Source organism: Notothenia rossii (assembly GCF_949606895.1).
Source record: "Notothenia rossii genome assembly, chromosome: 8".
NCBI lineage: Eukaryota > Metazoa > Chordata > Actinopteri > Perciformes > Nototheniidae > Notothenia > Notothenia rossii.
In genome coordinates, this window is record NC_136906.1 from 29,671,903 (window position 1) to 29,698,678 (window position 26,776).

Below are 26,776 nucleotides of genomic sequence, written 5' to 3' on the forward strand. Positions count from 1 at the left end.
AACTTCAGGTTTCCTGGCAGCTGTCAATCAAAGTCCAGTGGCTCCGCCCCAAAGTGTCAGACACTTTTAATGCGCGCGCAGACAGACTCCGCAAGCGAGTGAGGCTGTCTCACTCGCGGGAGTTTAATCTGCGCGCGAGGGTCATTTCATGCGCGCGTAAAAGCACATTTTCCGCTCATGAGTAGCTTGTTTTGCGTAATGTAATGACCCTCGCGCGCAGATTAAACCCCCGCGAGCGGCTATGCGCTCACGCGAGAGAGAGAGACAGCCCTCTTGCTCGCTCGCGGGAAAGTCAGCCTCACTCGTATCGAAAGCCTAAAGTGCCACTATTCGCCCGTTTAAAACGCGCGTTTTTTCTTAATACGGAAACGCCAAAAAAAACACTACAGTAATACTTTTACAAACACTATAGTAATAATATGCATTGACTATTACATTACATGTCACTTGTTAGACGCTTTTATCCAAAGTGACTTACATACTCAATACTTTGGGCAATCCCCACAGGAGCAATTTGGGGTGAAGTGTCTTGCCCAGGGACACAACGACATGCTGACTGCAGTGGGGTTTGAACCTGAACACCAACGCACTACTCCACTGCGCCACACACCTCCCTATGACACTATGACAATATCATGCTATTACTAGGAGTGTTCTATAGTACATTCAAAAAACAACTACAGAAACACTATATATTATACTATAGTTATACTATTTAAAATAATATAGGAATACTACAAAGATCTAGATACATAGTATTACTATTGTAAAATTATAGGGCTACTATAGCTAATAAAATGGCACCACAGAAAAAATACGATAGCTGGTAAAATATACTGCAGAACACTACAAACGTACTATAGGACACTATACAACTCTACGGAGCCCCTAAAGCAGGGGTGGGCAATTATTTTTTCCATGGGGCCACATGAGAAACAAAAAATATTGTGGAGGGCCGGGCCAAAAGGCTGAACTCAATTCTGCATAATATTAATTGTATTTCTTTATAAAAAGCAGTAAATAGCATTGTTTTGACAAGCTGGTAAGAGTATATGTTATAGTTGAGCAATGAAAAAGTGAGGTTGCCTTACAAAAAATGTAATTTATTCAATCAAATTTCCCAAAACAATGGTAAACAAAATGTGAACGTTTTTCACCATTTCTGACTCATATTAGTGAACATTTTCAGTCGCATTCACTACAAAACACATTTTGAGTTTCATATACTGTTGGAAAGTTGTGTAAAGGTTCTTAGCATTCTTAAGACATCACAACATTGTCTTTGTGCTCCAAACATTCAGCAAGATACATCATATTGAACTGTCACTGAACATCACTGAACTGTGATTTTGAGAAAAGGCTTCCAAAGAAAGTGTCCCAGTTCACTGCTAGTTGGTTCCTTTACATGCCTACATTTGTAGTCTAACCACCTCATTTGGTGTTTTTAAGTTCTTTTTTCTTGTTCAGTGAGAGAAATCTAGTCTCTGCTGGGCTTTAACGAGTGCATCGAAGTCAGGTTGAATGTCTGAGGTGGAGATGCGAAGCACAGCTGACAGATGATCATCAGTGAGAGAGGATCTATACTTGGATTTCATAAACTTCATCTTTGAAAATGTTTGTTCACATATGTAGGTAGAGCCAAAGAGAACCAACATCTTCTGAGCATGTCTCCTCATGTTTGGAAAGTTCTCCTCCTCGAGAGAAGAGTAGAAATCCAGCAGAGATCCTGACTTAAAGCGCTCTGCCAGTACTGCATCAGACTGCAGGTCAATGAGTTCCAGCTGAACATCACTGGGTGCATTATCCATACTGCAGGTAAAGGGAGAGGAAATCATGAGCATTTCATCCTCGATTGTTCGGAGATCTTCAAATCGCCTTGAAAACTCACCATGCAATGCTCCTAACATGGATGAGTACCTGCGGAGGTGATCAGCTGATGGTGTGACTTCTTTCAGGGTTTGCATGTGAGTGAGAGTGTTGCTCTCCAGTTGGCTTGAAAGAAACTGCATCTTTCTCATGAAAGCCTTCACCAGGCTGTGCATTTCATGAACAAAAAGGCCCTTGCCTTGCAGTTTGGTGTTCAGTTCATTCATCAGTGCAGTCACATCAACAGCAAATGCAAAATCTGCCATCCAGTCCTCGTCTGAGAGCTCTGGGATGTCTTTGCCTTTCTTCTCACAAAACTCTTGAATCTCTGCTTTCAGGTCCCAAACTCTTTTTAGCACTTTGCCCAGGCTGAGCCATCTGACAGCTGTGTGGTAGCCGATGTCACTATGCTCAGTCTCATGCTCCTCCAAAAGTGCAACAAACTGTCTGTGATTCAATGCCCGTGCCCTGATGAAGTTTACTATTTTAGTAACAACATCAATAACATGGTGAATTTTTAGCACTGACTTGCACAACACATGTTGGTGTATAATACAATGCAAAAATACCAATTTCTGATCTGCGTCGATTTCAGTCACTTTATCTTGCATACGTTTCAAAAGTCCAACATTTTTACCTGTAAGATTTGGACAACCGTCTGTTGTGACACCTGCCAGTCTGTCCCATTTCAGTCCCAGCGTGTCCATGCACGCATTTACCTCCGTGAACAGATCGCTCCCTGTCGTCGTCCCTTTCATCGGCCGCATTGCTGCCAGCTCCTCCGTAATCTTGAAGTCCGGCGTTATCCCACGGACAAATACGAGTAACTGCGCTGTGTCGCGGACATCACAGCTCTCGTCCAAAGCCAAGGAGATAAAGTCAAAACTTGCCACTTCATGTTGCAGCTGAAGCTCCAGATTCCCCGCAATGTCCTCGATCCTTCTCGTCACGGTTCGCCTGGACAGCGGGACTTGCTCAAAGGCTTCTTTTTTTTTCAGGGCATATTAGTGCTGCAGAGTCCACTAAGCACTCTTTGACAAACTCCCCCTCTGAGAATGGCTTACTGTGTTTAGCTATTTTGTGGGATATCACGAAGCTGGTCTTGGTTGCTGCATCCTTGGATGTGTGAAGCTTGGTAAAAAAGCCTTGCTGCTTTTGCAGCTTAGCTAGCAAAGCGTTCGATGTGCGCGCCCTTTCAGCATCAGTCAAGTTTTTGTATTTCTCCGCGTGTTTCGTCTCGTAATGCCGACTCAAATTGTAGTCCTTGAACACGGCGATCTGCTCCCCGCAAACTAAACACACGGCTTTACCTCCGACTTCAGTAAATAAATACTTAGCAGTCCAATTTTTGTTGAAAACCCTACATTCGGCATCTACCTTTATTTTTTTAGCATCAGCTGACATTTTTGAGCGCTAAAGTCGTCTTGTGACAATTATCCAATAACGCGCACGTCTTGATTTGACGTATTGCGTCATTATGTACGTGAATAAAAAACAACTTCAAAATAAAAGCATTGCAGCTTTAGTCCATGCATGAGGTAAAATTAGAAAATATGTTTATTTTGTAATTTCCAATTAACCTTACACGGGCCTGTCAGAGTCAACCAAAGGGCCGTATGTGGCCCGGGGGCCGTACAGTGCCCAGGTCTGCCCTAAAGGGACATGGGAAAAAAAAAGTCAGGATAACGGGTTTGTATCTCGTGCGCACGAGATACTAACTTGTGCGCACAAGATACTTTCTCGTGAGCACAGGAGACAACCATTTCATTGCAGACAGTTATGTTTACGTGGGGAAATGACAGTGCATACATTATTTGAGATATATTTCGTAATCAGACTTCACTTTAAGGACATTTCGGCCAGGGGTGTGTGGTCACTCCAGGAGGCAGCGGGACGTGTAACTCAGAGAAGAGCAGCTCCAGCGCTCAAAGAGCTCTTACGCACCGCCTACTCTGTGTTTACCTTCATTGAACAGCTGTAAAGAGTGAGCACAGGCTGTTACGTCTTAAACACACACACACACACACACACACACACACACACACACACACACACACACACACACACACACACACACACACACACACACACACACACACCTCTACACACACACACATTGAACAGCCCGATTACTCCCTCTTTTATTAGTTTTATGAAGGAGATGTCCGGTCACCAGGGCGCATGATGGGCGGACTGGGACTAGAATCTCACCCAGCCCAGCCCACGTAAACTGTCAACGGGGGGGTGGGCGGCTAGTGAACTGTCAACGGGCGGAGCCTCGCTGCGGGGAAACGGTGGACCTAGTGGCCCGACCGGCCCACTTCGGTTCCGGCCCATTGGGATTCGTCCCGAACGTCCCGATGGCCAGTCCGCCACTGGCTCAGTGTGTGTGTGTTCTGAGTGTTTGTTTCCCTTTAAAACAGCTGCGGGCAGCAGGTTCTCTGAGAGTCACGGACATTAATTCATAGATCAAAGCAGACTGGTTTACACACTCTCCTGTTTTGCCAATCCGGTGCTTAAACAAATAGCTCCACACCCCTGGCCGAAATGTCCATAAAATTAAGTCTGAGTTTGAAATATATCTCAAATAATGTATGCACTGTCATTTCCCCACGTAAACATAGCCTAACAGTCTGCAGTGAAATGGTTGTCTCCTGTGTGTTCCACTTCCTCCTTGGTGTATCGGTAACTTTCTCAACAAAAAAAAAAAAAGTCAGGATAACAGGTTTGTATCTCATGCGCACAAGAAAGTTTCTAGTGCTTACGAGATACAAACCCGTTACCCGTTTTTTCTCTCTTTTTTTTCATGTCCCTTTAGGGCAGGGGTTCTCAAAGTTTTGATGAGTGAGGGCCAATTTAGGTACCCAATATTGGATTGAGGGCCGCCCAAGAAAAAACGGAACACAAAATTCCAAAACAAATCTTTTCTTTATTGCACACACACACACACACACACACACACACACACACACACACACACACACACACACACACACACACACACACACACACACACACACACACACACACACACACACACACACACACACACACACACACACACACACACACACACACACACACACACACACACACACACACAGAGTATTGCGCTGGAGTTAGTGATATGCTGTGGATTTCCTGTCTTATCAGCAGGGCCCTGTTTCAGAACCAATTCCAGCTACTCAAGCACCACAGGATAGTCTCTGCAAGACAAATACAGAGAGACAGAGAGGGGGGAGGGAGAGAAAGAGACTTTTAAAATAGAAGCTTACCAAAGACCACAATAACACAGTATTCATCATCATCATTGTTATTATTATTGTTGTTGTATTTGTAACACAAATCGGCTATTATTGCCTGTCATCAACATACCTTTTCCTACTTTGAATGGGATTTATGGTGCTGTCGTCTGTTGGCTACTATTCCTTTGATGTCCGGTTCCATCTCCGTTGTTGCTATACGAAGGACAGCATGTAGATGGGCATCCGTCAGCCTGGATCTCAGCTGGGATTTGTTGATGGCCATGGTGGAGAAAGTTTTCTCACAAATGTATGTGCTTCCGAACAGAGAGGCCATTCTGATGGCATGTTGGCGAAGTGCAGGGTACGTAGATGGGGAAAGTCCTTTGTAGAACTCGATGAGATTCTTGTCTCGATATGCTGCTCTGGCCTCAGAGCTCTCCTGCAGGTCGATGAGCTCGAACTGCATTTCTGCAGGCTCTTCTTCGGGTGCACATGTGAAGGGATCTTGGAATAGGTTGAATGACTTCTCGTGGTCACTGAAGTCCGAGAAGCGGTGGTGGAATTCCTCTTGGAGTTTTTCCATGAGGTTGTGGTTCTTGTCTGAACACAGGTGATGTAAAACGTCACATTCACCTGCGAGCACCTTGCAGGCGGGGAAATGGGTTAGATCCCCCTCTCTGAGCTGTCCCTGCACTAGTTGAAGTTTTCGCTGGAAAGCTTTGACGCTTTCAAACAATGTGGAAATGAGCTTCCCATGGCCCTGCAGCTTCACATTGAGATCGCTGAGAAAGGTGTTCAGGTCAACAAGGAACGCTAGGTCACAAAGCCATTCAGTGTCACTTAACTGTGGCAGATCTTGTCCTTTTGATTGCATGAACTCAGCGATTTCTTTCCTCAAATTAAAAAAACGCTTCAGTGTGGCACCTCTGCTCAGCCACCTGACAGCAGTGAAGTATATGACGTCACCAAATTCAGCCTCTGATTGCACCAAAAAAGTTTTGAATTGACGGTGATTCAGACCTCTGGACTTTATGAAATTCACTGTCTTGACAACAATGTCCATGACATGTTTCATTTCAAGCGTATGAGCAGCAAGGGCTTCTTGGTGAATTATGCAGTGATATTTGATTAGGTTCTCACCTCCGTTATTGGCCACTTTGTCGCTGAGCAAAGAGACAGCGCCCGCCTTTCTCCCGACCATGGCTGGCGCTCCATCTGTTGTGACACCGACCATGGATGTCAGCTCCACATTGTATGCATCGAGACTACGACACACAGCATCACAAATGTCGATTCCCCTTGTTCTGTCTTTGATACTCTCCATGCTTAGCAGTTCCTCGCCTATTTCAAAGTCCTCCGTGACCGTTCGAATGAAAATCAGCAGTTGTGCAGTATCAGAAATGACTGTACTCTCATCCAGTGCTATAGAAAAGGACCCCTTGCCTAGGCCTTCCACACGTAGTCCCAATTGCTCTTTGAGATCATTGGCCAGATCTTCGATTCGTCGTGTCACTGTGTCATTCGATAAACTTATGTCACGGAACTTTGACTTTTGTTCAGGGCATACAATGTCAGCCACTTTCAAAATGCAGTCTCGCACGAATTCTCCATCACTGAACGGCTTGCTCCGCCTGGCAATTTCGTGAGCTACCACATAGCTAGCCTGTGTTACAGCTTCACCGGATTTTGCAAGATTTGTGAAAACTGACTGCTGGGCAGTTAAACCTCTTTGAAGTTGTTCAAGTTTAGTTCTGCGCTCCTTGCCCATGAACTTGTCATACATTTTATGATTGGTATCATAATGGCGTTTTATGTTATACTCCTTGAGCATTGCATTCACCTGCTTGCAGATGAGGCATATCACTTTATCCGACCCCTGAGGTAAAACGAAGTAAGCGTTGCTCCATTTCTCCTGGAACTTCCTTTTCTCCTCACTGACAAAACGTTTTTTACGCGACGGCCCTGGCTCCTCCATCTCGCTTACACAACGAAAACTTCCTACAAATTTTGTTTCCGCTGTTCACGTGAACACTTTGCCGCCTTTTGGGACGTGCATCCAATCAGGGAGTGAGTTTGGGGATGCTCGCGCTGGGGGTATTCAGTGGAAATAACAGTGTGCCTGAGTGTGGACGTTGGGAGAGACAGCTTGTTGTTTTATTATTGTATAACCGGACTTTTGTGTGCGTTCATATACTTAACCACACACGCAAACACACACACTCTTTCTCTGCCGTTACATAGCAGACACTACTTTATCTGTCAAGTTGTCTCCGATGCCACCACAACTTCCTGTCAAACACGTTATCTCGCCTTCAAAATAAAAGCATGCAAACGGAACTGGAAGTTAACCTAAATTAAATCCAAAATACACATAAAACTACAACGAAGGCAACAAAAACAATGCAACATCTCCTTCAGTCTCAGAGGACACAAAGTTGGGTTATCTACAGACAGTGACTAGCTAAAATCGCTAGCTAATTCCCGTTTCTGATAACTTACAACAGATTTTCCGCTTAACTGCAACTCGCGAGATTTGCGAGATTTGCGAGATTCAGGTTACCAAATAAGGAGTGAGAGTGACGCGTAGAGGAACCGGAAGCTGCGCTAGCCTCCGGTGGCTACCATAATGCTATCATTTAGTTTCTCCGATTTTTGCACAAAAATGGATTGATGGACCATCAATAAATAAGCCATGCCTGCTTCATGTATGGAAGAGGACCAGCGCCTCAAAAAAGCAATCATATCATCAGGTGTGGTCTCTAACATTTATAAATTATTATCTAGGGCTGCCCCGAATACCTATTCTCCTGTTCAACTGTCCTGGGAGCATACCTTGAATATCTCTCTGTCTGCTTTGCAATGGAACTCCATTTGGCAGTCAGTTATGTTCTCTTCTAAATGTGTAAGATTCAGGATCATACAGTTCAAAATTCTCAATAGAGCTTACATCACCCCTGTTACAAAATCCAAGACGGACAATAAACACACAGATTTATGCTGGCATGAATGTGGCAAGCGAGGTACATTGTTGCACCTACTCTGGGAATGCCCAGCGGCAGGGCAGGAATTTCACGAGGGCCACAAGGGCCATGGCCTCCCACTTTGGCCTTGTGCCCTTAAAAATGATATCTGCCATAAGGCCACAGTGGCCTTGATGCCCTCTCTGACTAAGTTTTGTGGTTTAGCAGTCTGCCTCTTTTCTGACACGGCTTCAACACCAGCATATTTTGAAGGAGGAAAAAAAAATCAGTGGTGCGCTTGATTTGAGTCTGGAATGCACCGCTCGGACGGTCTATGATGACAGTTGACATCAGTCTAGGACCTATCTCCGCCCACCCCCTCACGCGTCCGTAGGACGGTCTAGGACCTAGCTAGCTGATTCTCCGCTCAAGAAAAGGCTGAGGTGAGGTAAGGTTTTGTGATGATCCTGTTTGCCGTTAAGTTTTTCATTTGTCCAGCTTTAAGTGTAATTTTATGGATAACATTACTATTTCTTGCTCGTATGGTAATGCATAATTATAATATTTTGAAGTGTTTTTGTTACTACTTGGATAAGTTATCAGGGTTCGTACGGGTGCTTGAAATCCTTGAAAATGCTTGAATTTTTACGAGGTGTTTTCATGACTTGAAAAGTGATTGAATTTTGGGAATGGTGCTTGGATTTGAGATAAAGTGCTTGAAATTGTAAATGCTTTACTTTTACAATAAATTGTTGTCTGACTGAATAGTTCGCTTTTTAGATTAAAAGAAAATAAAGAAGTCGGAGCGCCCTTAGTTGCTTCGCTTCTACATAAAACAGCTCCGCTCCGGCCTTCCCGCGCTATGCGTGCGACCTGCAAGTGTTTTCTTTGTGTGACCTGGGCATTCTAATGAGAGAATGACAGTATGCCAGGAGGTTGTTGTTTTAACGAGCGTTGGCTATCCGAAAAGAAATACAAGCTGTGGCTAAAACGAGGATCAACCCAACGATTCGCCTTCTGCACAGTTTGCCACAAAGAATTTCAATTATTCGCGATGGGAGAGTCTGCGCTGACGAGCAATATGAAAGGTAAGCCGTAGTAGAGCATTTTGGATTAGGCCAACGTTGCATGTTACGTTTGTTTAAGCTAGTAACGTTAGCGAACTCGATGTGTGATAATTGCTTATGCAGGTGACAATAATAAAAAGGAGCGTACCTATGTCAGTATGTGTGACAGTCGCCATCCTGTGGTTTTCAGAGGATGAAGCACATAAAAGCAATGTATTTCTACTGGTAGTATTTTTCGTGCCTAAACTTGCTCCATCGAAATCAGTCACATTGACCCGAAGACACATTTTGAGTTATACACTGTTGGAAAGAGGATATTCCTAGCTTTCTAACGGAGGAAACATATTTTCGTTTGTATTAATGGTCTGGGGGAAGCTCGCGAGTGTGTGTTTGTGTGTTTGTGTATTTTTGCGTTTGTGTGTATTGTGTTAGTTTCCCGGGGAAAACACTCACGAGAAACACCGGCTGTTGTTATGCCTGCTTTGACGTAAAGTTACTCCGTTCTCCGCTTGTAATTATGCCGTTACAAGCTTCAAAGTTGTATTTATCATCTGAATTTGCCGAAACAAGTTTAATATTCTGAAAGCCAAGACTTTGTTTATTTGAAATCAGATGAAAACAAACTGTAACGGACCCTGCCGTGTTATCTATGATTACTATACGCAAGGGGTCGGCAACCCCTGGCACAACCAGTGGCACACTCGGAATAAGTGGAATAAGTGTGCAAAATATTTAAATTAATTTTCGGATCCTAAACGCGAGACCGCCGCCAGAGCGTGTCTCCCCGTTACCTGCAGAAGGAAGCCATGCACGCAACGCAGCCCCACTCTCTTTAACTCCAGGTGACTTTCTGCCGCTTTCCTCCGTGGTGCAGTGCTGATCGTTTCACCACGGTGGAAAGCACTTCACTAATTGCGGTACCCATAATGAGCTGTACAAATGACGCAGTTTTTGCGTGGCTGTGTATTTAGTTGAAAGCCCAGTGGCAATCTGCTCATCTCTCATCGAAATAATATGCTACAAATGGGCGGACTGGCCATCTGTGTGTTGAACTTTCCTGTCGGCTCCCAGACCGTAGTCGAGGAGGGCAGAAGCAACAAGCTTCAGGTTCAATAACCCACTTTAGCTTAAATGACTGGAGAGAGGCGAGCTCTTCTTGGGAGGACGTTGCATTTATTTAGCTGTTCTTCTGTTTCACAAAATACATCACAGACCTTTGTTTTTCTGCTTTCCCGTTTCACTTCCAGAAACATATACACGTTCCCTCACTGTCGCTCTACCATCCACAAACACACATGCACAAGCCGCACCCCTCTCTCTCTCTCTTAAAGGGACAGCGATCTCATATCACTCTGCATGACCCTAATATCATAACTTGTGTGTTCTGGAGAATCACAGAACGGACGATCGTCCTTATTATTATGCCGTTTAAACCAATTATTTAAATTTGTTTGTTAAATTCGGCATCATGTAAGTTGCGCTGACAGGTCCACACACTGCTTCCCCGCAGCGAGGCTCCCCCGCCCTCCAGCTGATAGTTGACGAGCGTCAAGCTCCTCAACCCCCCCCCCCCCCCCGTTGATAATTATCGATCGTTGGCACGCTGATAACATTTTTAAAATGGCACTTCATATCAAAAAGGTTGCCGACCCCTGCTATACGCCATACATTCATAATGCCAGCGGGAGGGAGGGGGGAGCGTCGCTACATAAAAGCATTAGTGCGAGGGAGAGCTGTCATCTTCCCTTTACAAGCTTCAAACATGTATTTATCGGGAGATTTTGGCAATAAAAGTTTCATATTCTGCAAAAAATTCCCTGGAAACCTCCAAAACTCTTACACAGAAAGAGGATCTCTGCACACGCTTTTTTTTATATCAGCTTTGTGTTTCAATGGTTTTGTCCTAACCTTGGAGAGCCGTATGTTTACTGCCACCCTAAAAGGACCTCAAAAATGTAAAAAATGTTAATAAAGAATTTATTGAAAACTTAGTTGGCTGATTGTTTTATATTGGCTCAGCCAGGTTATATGGGATGCCCAGTCTACTATATATGATATGGGTCACTCATTTTACAATATTAAACTTTGTTTTCTTATCTTTAATTTTTCATCCTTATGTAGAATGCTATTACAAAACGCACATTTGGTTGTTTATAGCATAAAGAACATCTGATTTAATGTGAGGTAGGGAACTAATCATTTGAGTATAAGTATGTGCATATAAATATGTAATTTACAACAGCTGTACGCTGCTTGAAAAGCTTCAAAATGCACCTTGAAAATGCTTGAAAAGTGCTTGAATTTGACTTTGGAAAAGGTGTAAGAACCCTGATTTATGTTGCAGTTGTGTTCTTTTTGTATTATTATCTAGTGCTAGGCAGTTAGCGCTGTGTTGTTAGCTGTCAAAGACCTCTGTGCAGACTTATTTGACCACCGGCGATCGCAGACGGAAGTTCAAAGTTTGCTGCGTGTTTATATCGCCCAATTTTCAAAACGCGATCAAAATACCCATTCACATGTCTTGTGGCATGCCTGAACTGTCTACATACGACATTGTGCGTCACCATAGTAGGGAAACTTTCCTCCCATTATGGTCCAGATTCTTGTTGGAGAAGGGAAGAATGTACCCCAATCTGCTGCACCTAATACAAATAGTCCTAGTTTTTCCTGTCTCTACCTCTCAAGTTGAACGGCAGTTCTCAGTAATGAAGAGAATGCAGGGCGATTGGCGTTTAAGCTCAGCACACTTCAACAATTGAAGATCTACTCCTCATCAAATCCCAGGGTTGTGCTCCTGCTGAATATCAAAGTGATGAAGCTGTGGCAAGATGGTGGGCAGCTGGCATCAACAAAAGGAGACCCAATATTCATCCCTATGGTCAAAGGAACCCCAAAAGTCCAAATCTCCCTGACTCGTCATCATCTCCATCTTCAAGTGACTCAGAATAAGGACGCACCTTGACGTAGGCCCACTACCACAGTCTCACAGTGAGCCAAACATGTCTGTGCTATAAGAATCCTTTGTAGATTTAATAAAGAATTTGTTTAATTGCAATTTGGTGTCCATTGAATGCTTAATAAATATATATAAAAGTATTGTAAATGCATATACAATCGTAGTCACTTCATATCGTATGTTAAATCATTTTTTTAATTTATGGCCTTGGTGCCCTGGCTTTTGGCCTTTGTGCCCTTAAAAAATTGACAACTCAAAAGGCCAAGTGGCCTTGCCCCTAAAATGACGAAATTCCAGGCCTGCCCAGCGGTTAAAAAAAACTTTGGTCAGAAGTAATATCCTTATTGTCTGAATCTTTAAAAGTTAATTTCCCTACATGTCCCATTGCATGTCTACTGGGTCTCAAGCCAGATGGCAATCCTGCAAGGACTACCGATCGGCTCTGGACATTGGCCTGTTTAGCCACAAAGACTCATCCTATTAAACTGGAAGGAACGCAAACCAGCCTGCTTTACTAGGGACTCATGGCTGAGGGAGTATCTGGACCTACTGAACATGGAGCGTGCAGCTTCTCTGCTGGGGGATTTTGAGGGGAGACAGGAGGATTGCGGTTCACTGTCCGCAGCTCTCCTATCTAACCCTGTCAATATGGCATCTCCTGTGTAATGTATAATGTATTGTGTATGTAATGTCCTGTGTATGTCACAATCAGCTGTCTTAGGAAGTCATCCTTGCATCCACCCCCCCCCCCCCCCTCCCTCCCCCATTACATTTTGTTTAGTTGTTTGTTGTTACATGTTTTGATGTACGGTTTGTTATCTGGAGCAATGTCTGTTAAAAAAAAAAATTAAAAAAAAAGAAAAAGAATTTTTTTTTTTTTTTACTGTACTTGGGGTTTAAAAGGTTAACTATCGCGGGCCGCCAGAAACATTTCCGAGGGCCGCCATTGGCCCGCGGGCCGCACTTTGAGAACCCCTGCTTTAGGGCCTCCGTACAACTCTTATAGTATACTATAGTAATATTATAGTTCATTTCGTAAGGGTGGTGCGTACAGCAGACGGTAGCTAGCAGTTTTCGAAAGATACAGCCCACACAAAAATATATTGTTTTATATAAAAATTAATTAATATATATATATATATATATATATTAGCTGTACACTTTACGAATATAATAGTTTTTTATGGACAACTTTAGTTTCCTGGCAGCTGTCAATCAAAGTCCAGTGGCTCCGCCCCAAAGTGTCAGAAACTTTTCATGCGCGCGCAGACATACTCGGTTATGGCTAGAAAGGATCCGTCTTGTGTAAATATGACGTCTCGTTGTAACTCTCGTTGTAATCGGAGCGGCTCGGAAACACATCTACAGCAGTAACATGATGCAACATACACATTAATGCAGCAGCAATATTAATAGAGAAACATCAGACTTAATAGTAAAACACTGCAAGGGAACATTTTATTGCACCAGGAACTATCTTGGGACTTTTACTGCGACAACGTTGACTTGCCTGTGAATACAAAATAAACCATAGTGTTGGTGATCTACAGTGTTGTCATTCTTCTTTGAACACCAGCAAGACCGCTAACACCCTATTTCAATAATCACACTCCCTGTCATTGACATAATTAATAGATAGTTTAGCTTCTCACCATCATTTGCTGTGGCCAACTGATGTTAACGATCGTAACTGAAAGGCTGCCTGCCAAACGTAAACATTCAGCCACGTGACATTCAGCCAAACTCTCGCGAGAGTTTTACACAAGACGGATCCTTTCTAGCCATAACCGACATACTCCGCAAGCGAGTGAGGCTGTCTCGCTCCCGGGAGTTTATTCTGCGCGCGAGGGTCATTTCATGCGCGTGTAAAAGCACATTTTCCGCTCGTGATTAGCTTGTTTTGCGCGCTAGAATATTGACCCAAATCTGACTCCATAATTAGTTGCTTGTAAAGGGGGTAACACAAGCAACTTAATGAAGCATTTGCAAACGAGACACTCATTGAATGTAAAACGGTGCTAGCGATACTGCTAGTGCTAATAGTGCTAGCGGGCTTCAGCCGCGCCGTGTGTAAGCGACCTGAGCGAAGGCTCGCAGGCAGGTTAGCTGCTGCGCACGGGTAATATATTTTGTTTACCTGAGTGCAGTCTTGCAGGCATATCGGCTTGTCTTTTTTTTGTTTATTAACACTGACAGTGTATTAATGTGAGTTCCTACACCTATAATAATTTGGCCTTTCATTGAATGCTTTATAAACCAGTTAAACTTACAGATGTCATTGTGAATTGGAAAACTGCATTTCAAATGTTGTTAAAGGTCAACGTTTCAATGTATGGTTCAGCAATTGTTGGTCGTTTACTAGGAATTGATATATTTTAAGCTCAAATACGCTGTTCTATGTTTAAACCTTCAGACACATTTTGAAGTGTTTCAGTTCAGCACATCATTTATTTTGTGATGATTTAAAAGTACAATCCAGAATAATATACGTACTCTCCTTTATCTTTTTGCCATCTTAGCCTTTTGACCAATTTCTTCATATCACAGTTTTGCATGATGTCACTGTAGGACAATGTTTTAAGGATCTCTTGTTGAGCTCGGTTGTCAGTTTGAAATGTCTGGATGAAGATGTAAATGATTTACAAATGTTAAAAAATGTTTAAAAAAATGCCTCTTTTCATCCTCTGTCTGAGGGAAAACCCCAAAAAGCATGATAGGGCGAGCCAGGCCCCTTTAAGTTATTTTATTTATTTCTGAGAAGCTAATGTATAAGTTATACAGTTATTTCTGCAAGAAAATTACAATACAATTTCTGTTTAATCTTCACATCTTGTATTCATGTCTATAATTTTGAGTACCAAATTATTGGAAAGTATTGATAAGAGTATCGAAAAATACCGATAAGCGGTACCGGTACCGATAAAATCCTAACGATACCCATCCCTACTCAGGTCTAAACCAGTGTACAAACAGAGTTGTGTTCCCCTTTCAAAATATGTTTTTAACCAAAGTACCTAACAGGGACAGAACATGTTTTGAAGCAAAAACAACCTTTGAAAAAATACAGTGCTGCACCATTAGTGTCTGATTCACTTTCCCGTTCATATCAGTATGTAGTGTCTCCACTGTGACATGTCTCCATGCTTTAATGTTCAAAAAGCTCTTTGTTTTTCTCATATTGCCTGTGCTGCAGCACCTCTTTTCACTCTGTCTGAAACCAGAGCCCTGTCTGCTTTGATTGGTTATCTGGCCGGCTTGGTTGTGATTGGTTGACTGCTTAAAGAGATCCCGCCCCTTAACCTAACACTTATAATGTGTTGGAGCGCGAGCCAATAGAAGCGCAAGTGTTACATAGTGATGTCACTACTCATACTTACATTTCTATGATTTTGTTTCAACATTGAAACTGCATTACATTATATATTATTATATTATATTTTCATCCTTCATTGCAGGTAAAAAGCTAAAAGAACAAAGAGTGCAATAAAAGTGGCGCAAGTAGAATGCAGGATTATTCCCCTGCAGCGTCTCCCTCTGCCCATGTGTTGTCTCACCTCTCTGATGTTGTGTGTATCCATTGGCTCGTCCCTTTGCAGGCCGCGACAGGGCAGGCAGTCGGCCTACAGTCTGTGATGTCATCACCACGCGCCATCCTGACTCTCCATCAACCCCCATCTCTGACTGTGTGTAAGTGAGACCAGACTCAGCTGAGAGAAACTTAGAGAGTGGGGGGTGTTTGGGAGCGAGTGGGGACATATTTGATGTGCTTAGTTAGAACGGGCATATTTCTCTCACAACAGGTTTGTAACCTTTGATTTCAACACAAATAAATCTGAATTTGGCGACTCACATTCAGATTTACACTTTTAACAGAGACTGGAATATAACATATGTTTTGCCTAGTCTACAAGTATTCTGTAAAACGTCACTTTTTTTGTGTATTTTAGAGTCTTGTTCATAAATACTACAGCAACAACTTGCTAAATGTAGTCTATTTAGTTTTGTAGTTTACAGTTAATTTAATCGCAAATTATTATTATTACGAATATTATTCACTTTATATATTTATTTATCGAACAATGAGTCGATCAAATAATCAGCAGATAAATTGAACATGACAATAACCAAGTGTTTGTTATAATACTTGTAAGTCTAATATGACAACCATGATATCAAACATGGAGATGGACATGTTCCATTTGTTTAGAGCTCATGAAAAAATGAATACGTACGTGGAAAAAACATGATAGCTTTAAATATAATACTTTGAACATGGGGTAGTGGTGCAGGTAGGCCTCCTCGGGCGTCTATGAGCATTACAACAACAATAGATTCTGAGAAGAAATGTTCAGCTCCAAGCGTTATTGTTTTTCACAGCTAAAGGATCATGCTTCACAGACATACAAAAACTAACTTATTTAATCATTTCGATCAGACTTAAACGCATCGGAAGATATTTATCAGGGCTAACGTACATTGCCCACCACTTAATAAACTCTGTGTGTGATTGTGAGTGTGTGTGTGTGTGCTCCTTGAAATTGACTGGCTCCATGACTCCCATGGACTCCATGACCGCAGACCTCTCCACCTAACATTCACTCACTGTCACTTTCTCTCTTCTCTCCCGCCCTCCTCTCCCCCGACTACGCTGTCACTTCCTGTCACTTTTGTCCTCATTTCCTCCTCTTCCTCCTGCCTCCTCCTTTATTTCCACTTTTCTCTCATTTCACCCCTCTTTGTTTTTTTCTCTTTTTCTCTCGTCTAATTCCTCTCCATGCAGACTTGACCAGCAGACCCCGTAGCCCCCCGCTGCCTCCTCCTCTGCCCCCAGGCCGTCCGCCACCCCCGACTCCCCCTCAGGAGAGAGCTGACGAGGCGGAGCCAATGGCGGTGGGAGGAAGTGCAGCAACAGGAGGAGGAGGAGGAGGAGGAGGAGGGGGGGGGGCGCCGGCGGCCGTGGCGACGACAACAGGAGGAAGTGGCGGCGGAAGTGGAGGCAGCGGCGGTGGAAGTGGGGGAGGAGTGGAGGACTGGGAGGAGCGGGACACTCCTCTCCGCCAGCTGGAAGCCGGGGAGGGGGAGGAGCGCGACGGAGCGAGGGCGCCCCGAGCCGTCGACAACCAGTACTCCTTCTTCTGATGAAGGAAAGAGCAAGAGCGGGAGCAGGAGGAGGAGGAGTGTGTATGTGCGTTTGTGTTTGTGTGTGAGCGAGCGTGAGATTGGATGAGGCGGCGTAAATCATAGCCATTCATAACCAGTATTTTTATTTTGTTAGCAAGGTTGGAGGCGAAACGGAGGAGAAGGACAAGGAGGTAAAAGTACTAACACTAAACGAGAGAGAGAGGAGACAAAGCAGACGGGAGAGACAGGCGGAAGCAGCTTTACGACACTAACTAGCGGTACACTTGTTTTTATTTTTTTGTAGTCTAATAAGCTTTGATTTTTGCCGGTACGAATCGCAGCGGGCTCTCTCTCGCTGTGGAGCCAGCAGACCTGATACCTCACGTCGGTCCTGCCAAGTCAAACCAGAGGCCAAACACACACTCACACACATCTGCACTGTGGCAGGTAGACCCAAAACTCTACTTACTGGTACACAGCAGGCTCCTTTTAAAGATTATACAGATTGAAAGCTTCTGAATGTAGCGTCTTTGGTATTTTTCAACCCGGACTCTGTGTTCACATGTTTTTGCGACTGATGGAGACAACAGTCATGACATTAGTTGACTTTTGAGCGTTATGGGTAGAGCTGCAAGGGTTAATCTATCAGTTGTCAAATATGAAATGAATCGTCAACTGTTGTGATAATCGATTTGTCAGTTTGAGAAGGAGAAAAAAGTCAAAATGTTATGATTCCATCTTCCTAAATTGAAATACCTTTTTGTTTCCTTGCTCCAATAAAGACTGTAACTGAATATCCTTGAGTTGTGGATAAAACAAGACCTTTATCATCTTTCACTATTTTCACCTAATCGCCAACTTAATCGACAAAGATGATTAGTGTTAGTTGCAGCCCTACTGCATTTTCCTATCAGGCGATTCTGCACCATCAATGTCTACCACTTAAAGTTTGAGTTGACGCTGACTCAGGCTCAGGTTGTTATTTTAAACATCTGACAACAATATAGAAGCAGTCTGTTGATAAATATAATGTATTTCTTTACATTTCCCCCTTGATGCACTCTGTTGTGTCTAACAAAGTCTCACTCAAGGAAGAGTCACTTTCTGAAATCTCATGTTGCATCCACGTTGTTGAAATCAGCTAAGTATTCCTTTGAGTACACTCTATTTCTACAAGTCACAGGACACAATAACATGATAACTGTAAAGGTAAAGAAAGACACTTTCCTCCGTAGGATACTTTCCATAATGTTTTCAGAAACGTATAACAATCTGAGCCAACTTTTTCAAAACTAAACATTATAATCTACAGTTTAATCCACAATGAAAATAATTTAATCAATTGTTTCGACTGTCAGAAAAAGTGGAAAATGTCGATCAAATGTCTCGTCTTGTCCACAGCTCAAACATTTCCAATTTACTGTCATAGATAAACTAGAATATATTTATATTTACAAAACTGTAATCAGAGAATTTAAACGTTTTTTTCTTGCAAAAAATTATTCAGACCAATTAATCGATTATGGAAATAGTTAGAAATACTTTGAATAGTTAACAAATAATGCATTCATTTTTGCTGCCCAAATATTGAAGTGCTGAAGACTGGACTAATTTCAAAAATGGTTGACACAATTGTATTTTGTAAAATTGGAAAAATAAAGAAGTTAAAGGTGGGGTAGGTAAGTTTGAGAAACCGGCTCGAGAAACACTTTTTGTGATATTCCATGGAATGCTCTTAACATCCTGATAGCAATGAATATCTTAAGTGCTTTGACAAAAAATCCGTAAAAAAGTTCATCTCTGGAATGCTGTAAAAAGCACGACCAATCATTTCAGCCGGCCCGGCTAAAATAACTGGATGGCCTACCTGTCTGTCAGCCTTCCATCTGTGCACAAACTTGTCTCGTGCCCTCATTGGTCATGTTTGCGTTCGTGTGTGTTGGAGGAGGGGCTCTGTAAGGAAGTGGCAGATTTTCCCTGGCTGTGTATTTTCAAATTCTAGCGCACTCGAGCTGGTTTCTCCAAAATTACCTACCCCACCTTTAACTTTTAAAGAAATATATTAGCATGAACACTTGATACGCTCATGGCCGATTGGAATAGCGACAAGACCAAACCAATGTGAAATCTTAATAAATAATATAATATATAATTGAATGTATTGTAATATTAATAATAACACTAATAGTGGTTTCAATATGTTTCCATTTATCAAGCAAAGAACATTTATTTGGTTCAAGCAACATTTGACAGCTTGCTTGTTTTATTTTTACATTATGGTACATTTAATTACATATATTTGTTCAATAAAAAAAGAGAATAAGTTAGTATATGACTAGTAGTTTATAGATTACACACTTTAACAATTGTATAATAAAAACAAGCTAGTCACTTTTCAAAACCAGGGGGAATTGTTGGTAGCATCGATTTTGCCCATTTTTGTCTATATTGGTGAAACAAAAATAATGAGCAGAATTTTTTTTTATAAATATAGAAGTTCATCAAACAACATATCTGTATGGTGGCTTATTAGGGCCATTGTACCATAAATAAAAAATGGGGAGAGGGGTTCAATATTCAGAGAAAAAAACTCATGGATTAAATTCCAAAATGTGAGAGAGAAATAACTTGGATATTACCAGAGATAAATGTTGTCAATTTATGAGACAAAACTAATTTGTTCCTGAGAAAAGACAATACCATTTTTAATCACCCCAAAATATGTTTTTTCTCGTAAATGTATTACTAAAGATATTCACGTATTGTAGTTTAACCACTTTCATTTTTATTGATATTTTATTGAATATTTCCCAGTTTTTTTTCTCCGAATATTACGCCCCTCGCCCTGCGCTGTATTCATTATTTTAGCGATGGCCCTGACACAAGGCGTCCTGAAATGGACATTTTTTCAATGGAGTTTGGCGTTACACAGCAGAGTAATGTAATGTTTTGGGTCTAAATGGCACATAAACCGGAGCAGGCAGGAAACCTTTACCTCAGTCACACTCAGCTGCTCAGTTAATGTCTCTCTCTCTTTCTCTCTCTCGCTTTTCTCTCTGACGCAAAAGAGAAACTATTGATAATACCAATAACAATAATTATTGATGGAAATAATAATAATGATGATAATAATAATAATAACGGTCCGAAAAATAGTATTAATTGTATTTGTTTTTAAGACACCTTTTTATTTTGTATGCTTACTCCATGTAACACTTGTTCCGACTCCATCTTGTAATTGAGACTGTGTTTGTGCCTTTTTTATTTTTGGGATAAAAAGAAGGAAAAAAGTATATATAGGATTTGCCATGAATTCCTCATTCTCAAGGCTACTCTCTTTTCACGCTGTCCTCTCCTCCTCAACCTCATTCTCTATTCATCAAGGGTAAAGAAAAAAAAATTCAATTAGCAGAAACATTTCAATGAGAATACCTACTTTTTCTACTTGTGCCTTTCTGTGTCTGTCGTCATCGGCCTGCGTTCGTGTCGCTCTGTCTTCATCGTTCAGTTTAGAGCTTTGCCCGTTTCTTTATCCACCACATAAACCACCCAGTCATTGCTACCGGTCTTTTTTGTTTTGCTCATGTATTTGTCTATATCGCACCTTGCCCCCTCCCCGTGCCCTCCCCTTCCTTACCTTAATCATCATGTTTAGTGTCCTTTTCTCAGTTTCAAAACTCTTTGTGCCTTTCTCTGTCTCTTTTCTCTCTTTGCTGGGACCGTGTGTTGAGGGCGGGCAGCGTCGTCTGTCCTCCCTGTGTGGTTAGTTTCAGGTACTACATTGAATTTAATGATATAATATAAATATAGTGAAACATAGAAGTTGGTGTGGTCTTTCTTTTCTTCCGTCACCTTTTTAAATGCTATTTCTAGTAAATCATTTACACTGCTAGGGCTGTAGCAAATATTTGTGAAGAATTTTGAATTTAAATCAAAATTTTATTATAATATTTTGTTTTAGCAAACTGTAAACACTGTCAGACAAAGACGAGCTACACTTTTATTATTAGTATTATGCTATTAGTTAAATTACAGTGGTGGCCGCAAATAATAGTTTCAGTCCTCTCTAATAACCCCAAAGTGTTTTAAAGTCCAAAAGTCAACATTTATTGAAAAATAAATATTTAATAGTTTCCAAAATGCACAACATATTTTGATCTGACAGAATGTTCTGCTTCAGTACATATTTCTTGGCTCTTCCGACTGCGGCACAAAAAAGGAGGCTTGCACCTCAAATAACTAACCGCACAAATATTATAACATTTGTATAACTACAAATCTATTTAACCTCTAACACCATCATAGTTTGCTTATTTACATGTATCTGCATTTTCTCAGCGCCCCATTAAGGCGTCATCACTTTATACTAGTATGACAAATGTGGAAAAAACACCCGTTTTAAAGCTTTTCAGTTGAATAAATCAAATAGAACTAATTTATTTTAAAAAAGGATTTTGTTTTTATGACAATGGCGTTATAAAATATACCAACAGACATTTGAAACTTAAATTGTTATTTATCTGCCATTTTTCTTTCTCTACATGCTTAAAAGGAGATACAAACTTTATCATTTTGGACTAAATGTGTTATTTTTCATTTCAAATAATTTTGGCCCCAGAATAAATTGATATTGGGTGTATATCAGTGTTATACGTTTTCCTGAGTTTATGTGTAAACTGGATCCAAGATGCAGGATTTTGTCCCTGGACCCCCAAGTGAGTATTTAATGTTTTTGTTACTGTATAAAAGGCATCAGGTTACTGGAACACATAGAAGCTGTATAGGGATATGTGGATTTTATGTATATTATTCTTCATACGCACAAGCAGTGTTATGCAGCACTTATGTTTTTAATGAATTTCTTTATCCTGCAGCGTTAAACAAATATGGTTCCTGCTGCATTGTGTTGGAAATCAACATAAAGTGTCTCCAATAGTGTATTAAATATTACAAACGATGAAAAACTAAACAAAAGGCTTTCGACCACATTACACAGTCTTCAACAATTGAAATGACACATTTTATATAACAGCATAGCGCACACAATTTCTTCTTTCAAAGGAACAGGAGCGTGCTCTGTTTCCAAGGTCAATAATGTCAGTTTATCAAGATTTGATATATGGTTAAATATATACTAAAAACCCTTTTTTGTATGTTTATAATTTGGACTATTAATTTGGAAAATATTATTGTATTACTTATTATGGGGATAAAACTTACTTTAATCCCTTTTATATAAAAAATGTGTATATTTAACTTTTCTTTACTGAAACCAATTAAAAACATCCTGCAGCATCAGTTTCCTTACATGACCTCAATCATTACGGCCCGTCGTGAAAAATGATTGACATGAAAACCAACAAATGATTAGAAAAGGTCAGAAAGTATTGCCAGAAGGCTTTGTCCAATCAGGTTTTGGATTAAACTAGTAGGCGGGGTTTACGATTGGTGCGTTCGTTACAGTACCTCGGCTGAGCCCGGTTCTTGGGCGTACATTCATAGATGGGGAAATTCACACTCCGGGAATTCTTTCATGGTTGAAAAGCGGTCACTTTTAAATACAATGGAGTGTTTTTATTGAATCAAACTATCTGTGTTGATTTGACTATTTCCTGGAAGCTGCCCGGGAGCTTGATTCGACCCTCATCACATGGACAGCAGCGGGTCCGGACAAACCTAATGCACCCGCTGCCGTGTTTTGTTGTTTTCCAGCGGTGTATCGTGTTTGGCCTGTCAAACTAACCGTGTGACTTTTTGCTGAAACGACGAGACTGGATTATCAGGGATGCACATGACTAAAAAGTATAATTTAAATACTAAAGAATTGCTCTGCTGTCAGTTTCTAATGTGATGCCGACGTCGTTTCTAGCGGTTCGTTTGTGTCTCTGTTGTTAACATTCGACGTCTACGCCAAGCTAGCTCCATTAGCTGACTTAGCTAGCCGAATTTTGTTATTTTATACAACAACAATCATCATATTTAACTATGTTACCCTTAAGACAAACAGTTTAGATTATATTAGCCGATTTAATTTGTACCTAATTATGCCATGTCATTGTTTAAATTGCTCGCCTGCTAGCTAGAAAGGTTGCTGTGTTGCCTGTTAGAGGCTTGTGTTATTGTTCTCACTGAAGGAGCAGATTTGAGCTGCTAGAGCTCTGATGTTTGTTTTTATTTTTGTTCCACTCTGCAGGACCAGGAACACAATGAAACCTCCATCACAGTCACCTCCTGTAAGCAGTTTAGTAAGTAGCGACAGTCGAGCGTTTCTATTCAGAAAATGTACTTGTTAGAACCAGGGGCGGAGCTAGCATTCATGGCCCAGCCCAAAACTAAGGTCCGGGGTGGCCTGCATGTTCCCTACTTTTATGGGAATTTTCAAAGTATTTTTACCAGAGTCTTAAAATAAATGTTGAAGAAATTGAATAAATCAACAATAAAATGAAATACAAACAACAGAAGAATCATACAAAGGATAATGGATAAAATAAAGTGCTATCCTGGCTCCAAAATGGTGGAATGAGCTCCCCATTGACATCAGGACAGCAGAAAGCTTACACATCTTCCGGTGCAGACTGAATACTCATCTCTTTCGACTCCACTTCGAGCGATAGAACCATTAACAAAGCACTTGTATACTAATAAAGGACTGGCTTATCTAAAGCCAGTTGAGTAGCACTTGAAATGTTTTAGCTCTATGAAACCTGGGGGGTATACTTCGAAGCTGGTTCAACCTAACCTGGATATGTTTGAGTTAGCCGGTTGGCCTAATCCAAAACATACGCGCTCTCGCTAAACGGTACTACGACGCGGGTTATCAAGTGGATTGCTCAAGCCAGCCGTGCCCTATCTAGTTAGGTGCGCGTTTACATGAAAGGGGTGGTATTTGGAGCATTCGACCAATCACAAACATGGAGAAGCGTACTTACAGCGCAGCGTCATACTTCCTGAATGAAAATTGAACTTTAATATTAGTCAAATATGAAGAAGTTAAACTTTAAACATCCATGACTTAAACACTTTATCCAGGATCAAAGCCACATAGCTGCACCTGCAAGGTGAATACAGCTGGTAAAAGAAAAAGGTTTTGAATGCGTACATTAACAGGTTTATGATATCACTGCCCCGTCTAAGACACGATCTGACTTTAATTACATTTGACTCGAGTGTTTCGTCAACTTAATGTGTTGCTTAAAATAATACTTCTGCATAGAGTGTGTGACACTGAGTGTTGCACGGCCAGATACAGCTCAGCTGACTCAGATAAGGAGATATATGATTATGATGTGATATGCCGCGGACTTTAGCCTACTTAATGTTACTCTGATCCGGTTACTTATGTTTTGGCTGATATTTAAATAAGCTTTCTTAACGCTAATGTTATAATAGTCAGATTGCTCAGAAGATGGGAGGTGATATTCTATTAATGTTCACGTTCACACAGTCGGTGATTTTTGCCGGCCGTCTTTCCTGCAACGGCAGCTTTTCTGTATTTCCTTTCTCCTGTAATATGACTTGATCGCTTTAAACTCTGCACACTGAGCTCTGATTGGTCAGCAGGCAGTGCTTTCACTGAGTTGATCTCTTAGCCTGCAACCTAACCTGCTCCCGACCAGGTTAGCTGCAGTGCACAGCGTAAGTTACCATGGAGATCTAGCCCGCTAAAAAGAGAACCAGCTTTGTAGGACCGGAAACCCCAAGTTTTCCCTGAAGTTAGCCGGCGAAAATCCTGCTTCGTAGTATACCCCCCAGATGTACTTATATGATTCTGTTTTCTTCAAGTTTGTACTTTATTGGTCGAACGCACTTATTATAAGTCGCTTTGGATAAAAGCGTCAGCTAAATGCAATTTAAAGTAAAATAATACATGTGATATGGCCAGGGAGGGATAATAAAACCTGCAACATATTAAATAGTTTCACATTTTCAAGAAGGTATTTCAAATAACTTAATTCATCACTAACAAAGACTTTAAATGTATTTTCCGTCAATTGGTAAAATTATGTTTGTTTTTTCTGTACACAAAAATGTATGAGACATTTTCTTGTTGAGACATTAGAAAAAATAATATACTATAGTGCAAATATTGGCATGAATATATTTATAAAAGTTAGTATTGTTCCTATAAACATACCTATTAATGCCTCAGATTTCTGTTGAGGCAGTTTAACCAATGCAACACACTCATGTCAGCTGTATATCTGCAGGTATTTGATGGCGTCTATAACAATGCCAGAATGCTCCATTTCCTCACAGCAGTGGTGGTAAGCTGTTTTGTCTGTCTGAAGTTGTAATCAGAACAGTTTTTTATTAAAAGCACCACATACAAAGGCACTAACAGGTCTGGTTTTCAGGGCTCCACCTGTGATGTGAGAGTGAAAAACGGCACAGCCTACGAGGGAGTCTTTAAGACTTTAAGCTCACAGGTAAAAAAAAAAAAGAACCCTCCTAACACATCACTTTCTCTGTATCCAAGTTACGTGATTTATCAGTGTGTACTCTTCTGTCCATCTTCAGTGTGAACTGGCTGTGGATGCTGTCCATAAACAGAGCAATGGAGATGGTGACGGAGGAGGAGGAGGCGAGGAAGGAGGAGGAAGCCAGTCCTCTCAACCCAAGATCGAAGATATCACAGACACCATGATCTTTAGCCCCGCCGACCTGGTGACCATGACCTGCCGCGATGTCGACCTAAACTTTGCTGTCAGAGGTAAAAAAAAACAAGAGGAATTTATATTTGTGGTGTGTAATACTGTAAAACTTTTCTTCTTGTAGGTTAAGATTTAAACGTTTATGTAAGCCTTTAAATTCTTTAAAGATGTCACATTTTTTATGTTATAACTAGTTTGTCTGGTTACTCTACGTCTAATCACAACTGATGTGGCATCTCTCTTACAGAGGTGAAAACAACTTAAAGTAAAAAAAACAACAAACATGTTCAATAAAACAACATCAGATCCAGGTTGCTTCATAATACTCTTAACTCAAAACATCTGCATGGCTGTAAACTTTGAGAATAAATCAGGTTACGTCAACCAAATTGTGGTGAAGACAAACCAAGTGGTCTAAAGCTATCCAAATATTTTTGAGGTGGCAGCATAACAGTGTCTATGAGAGTTGTAATTGTTGACTCATTTGTGTGTCGAGACACGTTCACTGACACGTCTATCAGCGCAACCCGGGTGAACGGGGACCACCGGGAGAAGGTCCTGCAGAGGTGGGATGGAAACGGAAACGGAGAAAACTTTGAGCTGGAAGCAGACGCGGTGAGATCTCAATCACTAACATATTCAAATGAAAGGAAGTGTAATACACATTTAAGTGGCTGCTAGAGATGCATCACTTTATTACCTATCTGAAACAATGTATCTATATATCTCTTTATTTATACAAAATCACTGAGATTACTCTGATCAGCATGCTTAGGAATTAATTACATTATAATTTATTTGAATACGTAATCTTTGTTTTAAATAAGTCACTCAACGTGTCGCTAGTTTAGAAATAAAGGGCCAACATAAAGAGAAGGTGGCCAAGTTGAGTGTAAATGTGATATGGCAA

General features: G+C 41.2%; 3 protein-coding genes across 14 annotated transcripts in view; 2 read left to right on the plus strand and 1 right to left on the minus strand.

Moving 5' to 3' along the window:
• Positions 1–21,037, plus strand: part of sh2b1 (SH2B adaptor protein 1) — a 33,106-nt gene extending 12,069 nt beyond the window's left edge. For 2 of the 6 annotated variants that reach the window (XM_079644906.1, XM_079644907.1), the window contains exons 9-10: positions 15,691–15,781; positions 16,875–17,042. In XM_079644906.1, the coding sequence (XP_079501032.1) occupies positions 15,691–15,781; positions 16,875–16,896 (113 nt within the window). In that variant the 3' untranslated portion in view covers positions 16,897–17,042. Of the gene's footprint in view, positions 1–15,690; positions 15,782–16,874 lie in introns of all 6 variants that reach the window. The other 4 variants (XM_079644902.1, XM_079644905.1, XM_079644904.1 and 1 more) reach the window with 3 other exon arrangements.
• LOC307015936 (general transcription factor II-I repeat domain-containing protein 2A-like) lies at positions 4,776–12,901 on the minus strand. Its single transcript, XM_079644915.1, has 2 exons — positions 5,242–12,901; positions 4,776–5,072 (listed from the first exon to the last, which is right to left on the minus strand). The coding sequence occupies exon 1, from the start codon at positions 7,084–7,086 to the stop codon at positions 5,248–5,250; it is 1,839 nt and encodes a 612-aa protein (XP_079501041.1). The 5' UTR covers positions 7,087–12,901; the 3' UTR covers positions 4,776–5,072; positions 5,242–5,247.
• Positions 17,370–26,776, plus strand: part of atxn2l (ataxin 2-like) — a 39,282-nt gene continuing 29,875 nt past the window's right edge. For 3 of the 7 annotated variants that reach the window (XM_079644908.1, XM_079644909.1, XM_079644914.1), the window contains exons 1-6: positions 22,001–23,017; positions 23,409–23,460; positions 25,423–25,479; positions 25,570–25,641; positions 25,733–25,925; positions 26,363–26,481. In XM_079644908.1, the coding sequence (XP_079501034.1) occupies positions 23,001–23,017; positions 23,409–23,460; positions 25,423–25,479; positions 25,570–25,641; positions 25,733–25,925; positions 26,363–26,481 (510 nt within the window). In that variant the 5' untranslated portion in view covers positions 22,001–23,000. Of the gene's footprint in view, positions 17,494–22,000; positions 23,087–23,408; positions 23,461–25,422; positions 25,480–25,569; positions 25,642–25,732; positions 25,926–26,362; positions 26,482–26,776 lie in introns of those variants that run through there. The other 4 variants (XM_079644912.1, XM_079644911.1, XM_079644913.1 and 1 more) reach the window with 4 other exon arrangements.

Bases quoted from the DNA above. Each gene is read 5' to 3' on its own strand.
- LOC307015936 (XM_079644915.1), bottom strand. From the start codon at position 7,086: ATGGAGGAGCCAGGGCCGTCGCGTAAAAAACGTTTTGTCAGTGAGGAG.